The 12,399-nt window shown below is 38.3% G+C and overlaps 1 protein-coding gene across 1 annotated transcript in view; it reads left to right on the forward strand.

The window, feature by feature from the left end:
• The window catches only part of LOC125785907 (receptor tyrosine-protein kinase erbB-4-like), a 253,364-nt gene that overhangs the window by 205,164 nt on the left and 35,801 nt on the right, over positions 1-12,399 (forward strand). The window contains exons 18-19 of the mRNA XM_049470118.1: positions 6,092-6,214; positions 8,095-8,193. Of these exons, the coding sequence (XP_049326075.1) occupies positions 6,092-6,214; positions 8,095-8,193 (222 nt within the window). The remainder of the gene's footprint in view (positions 1-6,091; positions 6,215-8,094; positions 8,194-12,399) is intronic.

A 12,399-nucleotide genomic window follows, 5' to 3' on the forward strand; every position in this document is an offset into this window, starting at 1 on the left:
TTTTCTTGGACTCCAAATTCTGGTTTATGCAAAACCGAATGGCCATTTTTCCTAAATTTGACATTGTATTACTCCAAAATGCTACAGTAATACCACTTGATATTAATGCAATTAATATTATAGAAGGACTTCTTCAAGAATTTAATAGTGACATTTGATAACAGTTTGATTTGCTGGTTTTATAGGACTCCAAAATCTGGTTTATGCAAAACTGAATGGCCATTTTTCCTAAGTTTGACCTTCTATTACTCTAAAATGCTACAGTAATGTAACTTGATACACATACATTTAATAGTATTGAAAGGCTTCTTCAAGAATTTACTGGTGACATTTGATAATAGTTTGATTTGATATTGTTATTATGATTACTATTATTATGATGATTTTTTTTTTCGCGAGAACAGTGAGTGATTCCACTCATAACTGCATGGTTATTCATATTGAAGGACTCCATAACATTTAATGGAAGTTTTTAGATGTTTTCTTCTTGATCTTGTTCTGCAGCTTCCACTTATTTATGGACATCCAGACTCAGAGTTGATTCACATCTTGTCGATTCAGAGTTTAACGACCTTAAGAGTCGAGGTTTCAGAAGCTGAGACACGACACGTTCTCTCTCAACTATACTTTCAAGTGTTTCTCTCCCAACAGACTGGAGAGGAGAGTTACTGCAGAATACTAACCAGCTCATATCCAGCAGCTCCTTCAGGAGCACTCCAGCGCTGAAATCATCTCAGACATAATCACACGGCATCCCAGCATTCCACTGTACCCCGATACTGTTACGGTTGGGGTAGGTGTGGGATCCAAGTGCAGAGAAAATACAGAGATTTATATAATTAATATATAATGGCGATATATATATATAGGATAGGATATATAGGATATAGTTCGATTATTTATTTTTTATTATTCAGTTCTAGTAATGGTTTTGAAATAATAATTTTAAAGGTGTTGTGCTTAAGCAACTGTTTCTCCAAGAAAACTGGAGAATGGTTGGAAAAAATACCTTACAAGAGGTGTGGAAAAAAGGCGGGAAATAGAACAAAGGAAATTCACAAAATGGCATGTTCCAACAAAAGACAGCATTCAACTTCAAATAAACCAAACTAAAACACAACCAAACTCAAAACTGGCTGAGCACCTCTTAGTCCTCCCTTTATGCTCTCTTTCGAGCTATTTCCTTTTCTTTTCTTTTCTTTTTGTGTGGCTTTCTTTACAGATCAATCTACCCTCTTTTACCGGTCACCCCTCGGCGAAGGTGCAACAGTGCAACAGTGAGGTCTGGTTTGACTGAGGTATATATAGGGTAGTGCATAGGTGCAGCTGGTTGACGCTGATCACTGCCGGGGATTCTGGGAGTTGGAGTTTTGGGATCCCAGGCTGCGTCCAGAAACTTTTGCTACTCCTCCTCTCCTACTCCTCCTTTCCTACTCCTCCTCTCCTACTCCTCTTTTCCTACTCCTCCTCTCCTCTCCTCGATTCCTTCACCTTCTTCCGGGGTAGGAGAGGAGGAATGGAGGGAAGGAGCTGGAATTGGGGAAATGGGACAGCTGATCCCTTTTAGATAGGATGTTGACTACCGATGAACTTAGCCAATCACAACCCTCACTTTTAGCACATGCCAGATACTGCCCAGCCAATCACAGCTTCAATATTAAATTATTTCAATAGTGAATTATGATTTCATTGAATGTAATAAAACAAAAATGAATAAATATTAAATATAATAAAAACATATTACATATTGCATATATGTTGTAGTGAGAAAATATTAGTTTAAATAATATATATGTGGTCAGTTGTAAAGCCAGGTGGCAAAGGAAGAGCGTGTTAGCTTATATAAACTATACATTATATTACTACTTTACTGGCTGTTTAGTTAGATAAGTTAATTAATAGTTAATTAATACGTTTATGACATATATTTGTGTGTTGCTTCTTCATTCCCGTGTGCTCTGTGGGCGTGGATGCAGTGATGTCATTCAAAAATCCCTAAAAGTCTTCCGGAGTAGGATGCTTTTATGTACCCTCCATTGGAAGCCTCTTCGTAGAGGATTTTAAGCGGCTTCTTTCGTCTCCTACGGTATTCAGACAGGCGGCAAGATGGCATCACGAAATCAGTTTCCAAATCACTGAGGAGAAGAGGAGGATCAGTAGGAAAAAGGAGACACTTTTGGGGTTTCTGGACGCAGCCCCACTCTACCATTTCCTCCCCTATGTCTACCAGTCCCCCTACTGGCAGCCGGCGGTGCAGTACTGCCCATCACAGATACGCACCGTTCTGTTTGTTTCTCTATTTAAAATTCAGCCCCTCTACCGTAAGCAGTTCACCGGGTCCGCTTTAATGTTTAGTTTAAGCCCGCTGAGGATTTCAGCAGCACAAGAAAGGACAGTTGGTCTGGAATCTTCAGCACTGCAGGCTGGAGGAACATCTCCCCTTAATGTTTATTTTACAGGCAGCCGAGGAACGTCTGCAGTCTGCAGATCTGGACAGCTCTCTGAAGATTCCGAAAGTCAAATTCTTATTCTGGATAAATATGTAACCTTACTCTTCTTTGCTGCATCAGAAAAAAATAAGAGGGCAATTAAAAATTATAAGTTTCTTTGATTTTACCAAATTGAAAACCTCTGGAATTTAATCAAGAGGAAGATGGATGATCACAAGCCATCAAACCAAACTGAACTGCTTGAAAATTTGTGCACCAGGAATGAGTAGCATAGAGTTATCCAAAAGCAGTGTGTAAGACTGGTGGAGGAGGAGAACATGATGCCAAGATGCATGAAAACGTGATTAAATATGATTAAAAAACAGGGTTATTTCACCAAAAATTTATTTCTGAACTTGATGAAAACTTTATGAATATGAACTTTAATGCTCTACATTACGCCATTTTTGGGGGGAATTTGGGAGAAATGTTAAATGTTAAAACAATAAAACAACAATGTTCATTTTGCTTAAACATAAATCTATAAATAGCAAAATCAGAGAAAATGATTCAGAAACTGAAGTGCTCATATATATATATATATATATATATATATATATATATATATATATATATATATATATATATATATATATATATATACATATTTCCAGAGCTGTAACATTTTCACCAAGTCTCTTATTATTGATTCATAAGATTTTATAACACTGACCTTAAAACTGAGGAAAATGAGACCTTCTTTAAATGTTGTTTTGTTTCTTTTGTGACCTCCTGGATGAGTTGTCCATGCCCTTTTGGAGTAATTTTTTGTCGGTCTGCCACTTCTGGGAAGATTCACCGGGGTTCCATGTTTTCTTCATTTATTTCTCCTAAAAATCATCAATGATTAATTAAGAGAATTAGTAGATGCATGACTTTTGTGTGTTTCGAGCCGTGCAAGGTGTACTTTTCCTGTCGTTACGATAGCAAAGACACACTGTCATGTCCTAAATCATGACCTTAATCATCATTAGAACTTCTACAGTCTTCTACAGATTCTACCTAATGATTACGTATGTAGTGATATCAATCTCCACAGCCATGTTATTATTATTACTAAAGAAATAAAACAGTTAATTTTAATCAAGATCATTTAAGATTACTGAATTAAATACAGAATAAATGTAAACACAAGCAGAAATGTGTTCCTGTCTCCGCCGTCTGCATCCAATCACATTCACTCCCACGCCTGATCCTCTTCTGGAGGGCAGTGTGGAGTATATCAATCAGACTGGAGGACTCTCTGATTCATTCTCTACTTGATCAAACACTTAGAGAAGCTTAAAGAAGCTACAGCACACACTCCGCTACACACACACACACACAAAAACACACACTCTGCTACACACACACACACACACACACACCTGTTCACCATCCACATCAGCCAGCCTTCACTCCTAAATGAACAAGTGCCACTTTATTACACAGCAATTATCTCTCTAATTCTGTTTCTCTCTGACAACAGGGGGCAAATAGAGTCATAGCAGCTCATTAAACACAGCTCATATAACTCAACTGCAGCGTCTGATCTCAAACCTGCTGATTACCGTATTTTTCAGACTATAAGGGGCACTTAAAATTCTTTCATTTCCCCAAAAATCGTCAGTGCTCCTTATACTCTGGTGCTTCTTATGTATGAATTATATCAGTCAGGTATTAAGGAGCAGTAAAGCCACTCTGGTAGCATTATCGGCTAACCACGCTAAGCGCTAGCTCTTTCGAAGCTCAGAGGTAAATATATATCGGTCTGTAGCCTGCTGCAAACTTCGGCTAGCACTGCTGAAGCAACATTAGCATTACCTGCTAACGACAGCGATAGCTCTTTCAGTGTTCAGAGGTGAGTATATCAGACTGTAGTCTGCTGCTAACTTCGGGGCTCCTTGCTGGAGTAGTATTAGCATTAGTGGCTAACCAGGCTAAGCACTAGGTCTTTCGCCATACAGAGGTGAATATTTTAGACTGTAGCCTGCAGCTAACTTTGGCTAGCACTGCTGGAGCAGTGTTAGCATTAGCCGCTAACCACGCTAAGCACTAGTTTTTTTTGCCATTTAGAGATGATTATTTCGAACTGTAGCCTGCTGCTTACCCTGGTTAGCCTTACTGGAGCAGCATTAGCATTATCTGCTAACCATGCTAAGTGCTAGCTCTTTTGATGCTCAGAGGTAAATATATATCGGTCTGTAGCCTGCTGCAAACTTCGGCTAGCACTGCTGAAGTAACATTAGCATTACTAGCTAACGACAGCGATAGCTCTTTCAGTGTTCAGAGGTGAGTATATCAGACTGTAGTCTGCTGCTAACTTCGGGGCTCCTTGCTGGAGTAGTATTAGCATTAGTGGCTAACCAGGCTAAGCACTAGGTCTTTCGCCATACAGAGGTGAATATTTTAGACTGCAGCCTGCAGCTAACTTTGGCTAGCACTGCTGGAGCAGTGTTAGCATTAGCCGCTAACCACGCTAAGCACTAGTTTTTTTGCCATTTAGAGATTATTTCGAACTGTAGCCTGCTGCTTACCCTGGTTAGCCTTGCTGGAGCAGTATTAGCATTATCTGCTAACCATGCTAAGTGCTAGCTCTTTTGATGCTCAGAGGCCAGTATATAAGACTGTAGCCTGTTGTTAACCCTTGCTAGCCTTGCTGGAGCAACATTAGCTTTAGCAGCTAACCATGCTAAGTGCTAGGTCTTTTGCCATTCAGAGGTAAATATATTACAGACTGTAGTCATCTGCTAACCCTGGTTAGCCTTGCTGGAGCAGCATTAGCATTATCTGCTAACCATGCTAAGTGCTAGCTCTTTTGATGCTCAGAGGCAAGTATATCAGACTGTAGCCTGTTGTTAACCCTTGCTAGCCATGCTGGAGCAACATTAGCATTTGTTGCTAACCACGCTAAGCAGTAGATTTTTCGCCATTCAGAGGTGAGTATATCGGACTGTAGTCTTTACTGTATTAAAACAAGCTACGTGGGATGAACCGCTAGCTAATATCACCCTGGCTTACTGGAACACTCAGGGTTCCACAGTGTAGCACTGTTGGGCAGCATTAGCCGCTAACCGTGTCCAACGCTTATGGTTAGCTGCTACATTTCTTTTTTACATCAGTTGTAAAAAAGCACTATACAAATAAATTTGATTTGATTTGATTAATGCTAATGCTGCTGCACCCAGCCTTAGTAGATTCTGGACATCTAAGCTTACTGTAAATAAACAGAAAAATAAATCGTTTTTAGGAGAAAAATCTGTATATATTAACATCCAGTGCTCGTTTTTTTAGATAGTTACAGTTTTGTTTACTTAACTTAACTTAGCTTTACAGATGGCCAGATGTTCTCCTTCAGGATTGTCTGGTAAACAGCAGAATTCCTGGTTCCATCAATCACAGCAAGTTGTCCAGCAGCCCCAGACCATCAAACTACCACCACCATGTTTTAGTGCCTTTTTTTACTCAGGATATATTTGTCTGATATTAATGGTTGTTTGATAATCTGAAAAATGTAAATATTTCTAAAGTGCAAAAAAGTGCAAGGGCAAATACTTTTTCACGTTGTATCGGCTACAAACTGTTATCATAATAACTAATCTGGGATCTGTTGTTTTGATCAGTTGGTGGAGCCTCTAACTCCCAGTGGAACGGCACCCAATCAGGCTCAGCTGAGGATCCTGAAGGAGACGGAGCTGAAGAGGGTGAAGATTCTGGGAACTGGAGCTTTTGGAACTGTGTATAAGGTAAATCAGATACAGTGCAGTGCGTGAGCTACAGCTGTACCTCAACAGATATGATTTTAATGGTTAATCATTTTTGGACCAGAATTAGGTTTAGGTTTTAGTTTAAGTTATAACTTAGATTTAGGGATAGATTTTGGATTATGGTTAAAGTCAATGATTAGGATTTAAATTGAGGAATAGGTTAGGGCTAGAATACAGATTTGAGTTAAGGTACATGATTATGTCATGATTAGGTTTTCTTAGGATTTGAGAATAATAGAATAAGTTTAAGATTAGGTTTTGAGCTGAGATTTAGAATTCGTTTTTTGGGCTGATGTTGAAATTAGGCTTAGGTTTTCATCTGATGTTATGGTTATGTTTGTGTTTTGAATTGAGGTTCAAGTTAAAATGAGGTTTTAGGTTGAGGTTAAGATTAGAGTTTTAAAAATATAAATGAGGTTTTAGGTTGAAGTTAAGATTAGGATTAGGTTTTAGGTTGAAGTTAAAGTAAAAATTAGGTTTTAGGTTGAGATTAAGATTAAGTTTGGGTTTTGAGGTTAGATTTAGGATTAGGTTTTAGCTTGAGGTAAAGTTTAGAATTAGAGTTTGAGCTGAGGTTTAGGATTATGTTTTGGGTTGAGGTTCAATTTAAAATGAGGTTTTAGGTTAAGGCTATGATTAAGTTTTGAGCTAAGGTTTTAGGATTAGGGTTTAGGTTGAGGTTAAACTTAAAATGGGGTTTTAGGTTGAGTTTAAGTTTTAGGATTAAGTTTAAGGATTGAGGTTAAAGTTATAATGAGGTTTTAGGTTGAGGCTAAGATTAGGTTTTGAGTTGAGGTTTAAGATTAAGTTTTAGGTTGAGGTTCAATTTAAAATGAGATCTTAGGTTGAGGTAGGTTAAGATTAGATTTTGAGCTGAGGTTTAGGATTAGGTTTTGGGTTGAAATTAAAAATATAAATGAGGTTTTATGTTGAAGTTAAGTTTAGGATTAGGTTTTAGGTTGAAGTTAAAGTAAAAATTAGGTTTTAAGTTGAGGTTAAGATTAAGTTTGGGTTTTGAGGTTAGATTTAGGATTAAGTTTTAGGTTGAGGTTAAAGTTAAAAATTAGGTTTTAGCTTGAGGTAAAGTTTTGAATTAGAGTTTGAGCTGAGGTTTAGGATTATGTTTTGGGTTGAGGTTCAATTTAAAATGAGGTTTTAGGTTGAGGCTATGAATAAATTTTGAGCTAAGGTTTTAGGATTAGGTTTTAGGTTGAGGTTAAACTTAAAATGGGGTTTTAGGTTGAGGTTAAGTTTTAGGATTAGGTTTTAGGATTGAGGTTCAATTTAAAATGAGGTTTTAGATAGAGGCTATGATTAAGTTTTGAGCTAAGGTTTTAGGATTAGGTTTTAGGTTGAGGTTAAACTTAAAATGGGGTTTTAGGTTGAGGTTAAGTTTTAGGATTAGGTTTTAGGATTGAGGTTCAATTTAAAATGAGGTTTTAGATTGAGGCTATGATTAAGTTTTGAGCTAAGGTTTTAGGATTAAGTTTTAGGATTGAGGTTAAAGTTATAATGAGGTTTTAGGTTAAGGCTAAGATTAGGTTTTGTGTTGAGATTCAGGATTAGGTTTTAGGATTGAGGTTAAAGTTATAATGAGGTTTTAGGTTGAGGTTAAGGTTAAGATAAATATTGAGTTGAGGTTTAGGATTGGTTTTTGGGTTAAGATTAAAGTTAAAATGAGATTTTAGGTTGAGATTAAAGTTTTAAAAAAATTTAGGTGGAGGTTAAGATTAGGTTTTGATCTGAGGTGAGGGTAAAGAAATATAAAGCTTAAAACTTTTAAATACATGATATAAAATATATATTAAAAATAAAGTAAAAGTAAATTCAGTAATCTGTGTGTATGGGTTATGTTTCAGGGTATCTGGGTTCCAGAGGGGGAGAGCGTGAAGATCCCAGTGGCCGTAAAGATCCTGGGTGAAACTACAGGACCCAAAGCCAGCGTGGAGTTTATGGACGTAAGCTCCTCCCCTCAGATTCTTCCTGAAATAAGTGCAGTAATAACTCAGAGCAGGGTTTTATTCTGGTATCAGCTGCTCTGTGGTTTATATATATTTGTATTGAACTGTGTTTTAAAGCGCTGTGGCTCTGAACAGCAGCGTTAGATAAGAGAATAGAAAGAAGAGGAAAGCGGTGACCTGGCACGCCGCCAGACTGCTGAGAAAAACTCATTCTGCATTCAGACTCCGCCAGACATCTTCTCCACACGTGTCCTGAGATAAATCCCCGCCGCTGTCTTTAGGGACACTGAGAGAAACTTTCTCTCCTTGATTAGTCTCAGGGGACGGGGGACATACAGGCAGCAGACCACAGGCAGCTCTACAGCATATATATTTATATATATCCTCAGATACATTTTAATTCCTTTTTCCAACCAAACCAGTATAGAAAATACAGATCAAATAAAAATAAAACAGTGTTTCTTGCATTTTCTTTCACTTTTGTTTGAGATATTTCATGTTTTATCTGCTCAACTCGTTTCATTTATAGATATACAATACCAGGCAAAGTTTGGACGCAAATTAAATTCAGTCACTAATTTGTCACTACCATATTTTTCCGCACTATAAGGTGCTCTTAAAATCCTTTAATTTGACCAAAAATCAACAGTGCGCCTTATGTATGAATTTTACCAGTCAGGTATTAAGAAGCAGTAAAGCCACTCTACTGTGGTACAGAATTATACAGGAGTTTCAGTGAAGTTTCTCCAGCACCAGGGCTGGAGCAGCATTAGCATTAGCCGCTAACCGCAGTGCTAGCTCTTTTACTATTCAGGTTAGAATTGTTGGCCTGTAGCCTGCTGCTAACCCTGGCTAGTACTGCTGGAGCACTATTAGCATTATCCGCTAACCACACCAGCTCTTTCACTGTTTGGATACATATATATACAGTATGTATCCAACTCCAGTCTGTATGTTTACCGTGTTAAAACAAGCTACATGGGACAAATCGCTGGATAAATTTGTTAATTTAAGCTTACTGTAAACAAACAGAAGCACTTTACTCACCCAAACAAGCAGTTTTTCAGGAGAGAAATCGGTGTAGATTAACATCCAGCGCTCGTTTAACTTTAAAATAGTCTTTTTTATTATAGTTTAATTGTATATAGTTTAGATATAGTTTATTTTATAGTTTAGTTTATTTATCTTTACTAAACTTAGTTAGCTACTCCCCACCACCACCACCGCCCAGCGGAAATTAAAGAAAGAAATTAAATGAATTTCTTTACATATATATATATTTTATATTTTGTTGTAGTGGTGTCTAAAATAAAAAAAAATAGTCATAGTCATTAGCTGTGATTAATTACACTTTGCAAGTTTTATCGTGGATATTTAAATAAAATAAATAAAAGAATGAACATAATAATAAATCTAAAATGCAATTATGTGTATATTAGTGGTGTCTAAAATTAAAATACTAGTATATACTTGAATGTTTGAGGGGAGAAAAAGCCGTAACGTAACTTTTTTTACTTTATTGTAAACATCTTAGCTTGGTTGTAAGAATTTCTGAATTAGAACTTAATCTCCTGAGTATAAAAATCTCAGGAAGTGTTTGGTATTGCTCACATTCTCACAATGGGGGAGGGGGATGACCATTTAAATGGCCTGGGGGAAAAAAACTGTATGTAATGGCCAGTATTTAGTAATTTGTACACTGCCCCTTTAAGAGACTCTTATCTGAATGCACCGGGGACATGTGTAGCGTGGGTAGCGAGAGCAAAAAAGTAAAACAGATATAATGAGCAGATCACTGGTTCCAATCCCTGGTCATGCAGCATGCCATCAGCTGCCGGAGCCCTGAGAGAGCACAGTTTATCTTTCTCTCTCTGGGTGGGTACAGTACAGTAGATGGCGCTCTTCTTTCCCCTCATCACTCCTAGGGTGATGTGAATCAGCACAAGGCTGCGTCTGTGAGCTGATGTATCAGAATCGAGTCGCTGCGCTTTCCTCCGAGCGTTAGCGCTGTGATGCTAATCGGTAATGCTACAGCATCAGCAGCAGCGCAAAAAGAGGCGGAGTCTGACTTCACATGTGTCGGAGGAGGCTGTGCTAGTCTTCTTTATCCTCCTGGTGTTGGGACATCACTGAGTAGCAGCTGATTGGGGAAATTCTGAGAAAATTGGAAATAAATCTTTAGAAGAACAGAATTCATCAATTTCTATTGACCCTGGGTTTCAAATATGGATCTTTTAATCCAGTTTCCAGTCCTGGATTTTGTTTTGTAGAAGTTAGAGGAACAGTTAATGTAACTGGCTTGGGATTGCAGGAAATGTGGATTTTTTTCCACACTTGTTTTTGTGAAAGAGTGATCAGATTGAGTTTGCCTGTCTGGACATCACAAGGACATGTGCACGGGTTGCTGTTCCTTCTTGGACCCCGCACTCCTTTCTCACTGTTTTTGTCCTTTTGTAAGTGATCAATGCGAAAGAAACATTAAGGTCCCTATCGTACACCTTGTGCAAGGCACATTAGGATGCTCATTGCTGTTTTACACCCTGTTAACGACCGTCTATTTTCACACCTTGCGCCTATGCCATGTAAAAAAGCGTCAGAGTTTAGAAATAAATCTACACTGATGGGTGTGGTGGTCTGGAAGTGAGGTGTGTTCAGCTAAATATCTATTGTGTTTCTATTTTGGCAGTGAAAACACAGGTGCGCAACTGACTGATTAAAACCCTGACAACAGTCAACAGTCAGCCGTTCAATCCTGACTTTTGACTCAACAATAAACAGAATAAAGAATAAAATAACATTTTAAAATAACTGTTCCCTTAAATGAGCTGCTGGCGTACCTTCAGGTCAATATCCTCTGCTACGATACTGTTAAGATACGAATGTGCCAAAGTCAGAGCTCACCTGCCTCTTAAAGGGAATGACATCTGGCACACTCTGATTGGTTTATTTCACGTTACACCCAAAATTAATCACATTTATGATTAAATAAGAGAATTAGAACATGCCTTTTGCACGTTTCAAGCTGTGCACTATAGATCACTTAAATTTAAATAATCAGATTGTGATTACAGCAAGTATTTTGGTTAGTTTAACACTTTTAGTTACTACAGGGGTTGGACAATGAAACTGAAACACCTGTCATTGTAGTGTGGGAGGTTTCATGGCTAAATTGGAGCAGCCTGGTGTTCAATCTTTATTAATTGTACATTGCACCAGTAAGAGCAGTAAGAGTGTGAAGGTTCAATTATCAGAGTAAGAGCAAAGTTCTGCTCCAAATATTGCAATGCACACAACATTATGGGGGACATACCAGAGTTCAAAAGAGGACAAATTGTTGGTGCACGTCTTGCTGGAGCATCTGTGACCAAGAGAGCAAATCTTTGTGATGCATCAAGAGCCACGGTATCCAGGGTAATGTCAGCATACCACCAAGAAGGACCAACCACATCCAACAGGATTAACTGTGGATGCTGTAAGAGGAAGCTGTCTGAAAGGGATGTTCGGGTGCTAATAATAATAATAAATTATTGTGTTCTAAAACCAGGTGTTTCAGTTTCATTGTCCAACCCCTGTAAATAATTTCTTATGTGTTCCCTTAAAGTCTGGATGACTTCACTATTCATTTACTATGTAGGACATATAAATATAAAAATAAGTAATACATTGCCCACACTATTCACTGGGGAGAACAGTGTGAACAATAGTTGTCAGGGTAAGTCTCACTAATGGGGGTCACCTCTGCTACGGGTATTGAGTGGACAGCAGCCATAACACACACACACACACACACACACACACACACACACACACAGTGTTTTTCTCCCTCCTGGGCTCGGTAATGTTGTGTCTGGCATTTGGATCAGCTGTTTACTGCTCGCTGGGCAGAACTCCATCACCCAGACCTCACTCTGAGCAGAACCTCCATCCTCAGCCATGACTCGCTCTTTCATACCGTTTCAAACACGACCACCTACGTCCAGCACCATCAGCCAAACACCATTTGTGCTGTGATGTCTCTCACCCGGAACGATGTCACTGATCAGTCTGCCTTTAAAACATGCACTGAGAGAAAACACAGTGATGTAAGCTTCTGTTTTCTCACCGTTTCTCATCCTTTATATCAGAGGTTCACAACCTTTTACATCTCACAGCTCCGTTTATCCAACCACAAAGCATCTTACAGCCTATTCTAACATGTGATTA

The sequence above is a fragment of the Astyanax mexicanus genome, chromosome 21 (genome assembly GCF_023375975.1).
Source record: "Astyanax mexicanus isolate ESR-SI-001 chromosome 21, AstMex3_surface, whole genome shotgun sequence".
NCBI classification, from domain to species: domain Eukaryota; kingdom Metazoa; phylum Chordata; class Actinopteri; order Characiformes; family Acestrorhamphidae; genus Astyanax; species Astyanax mexicanus.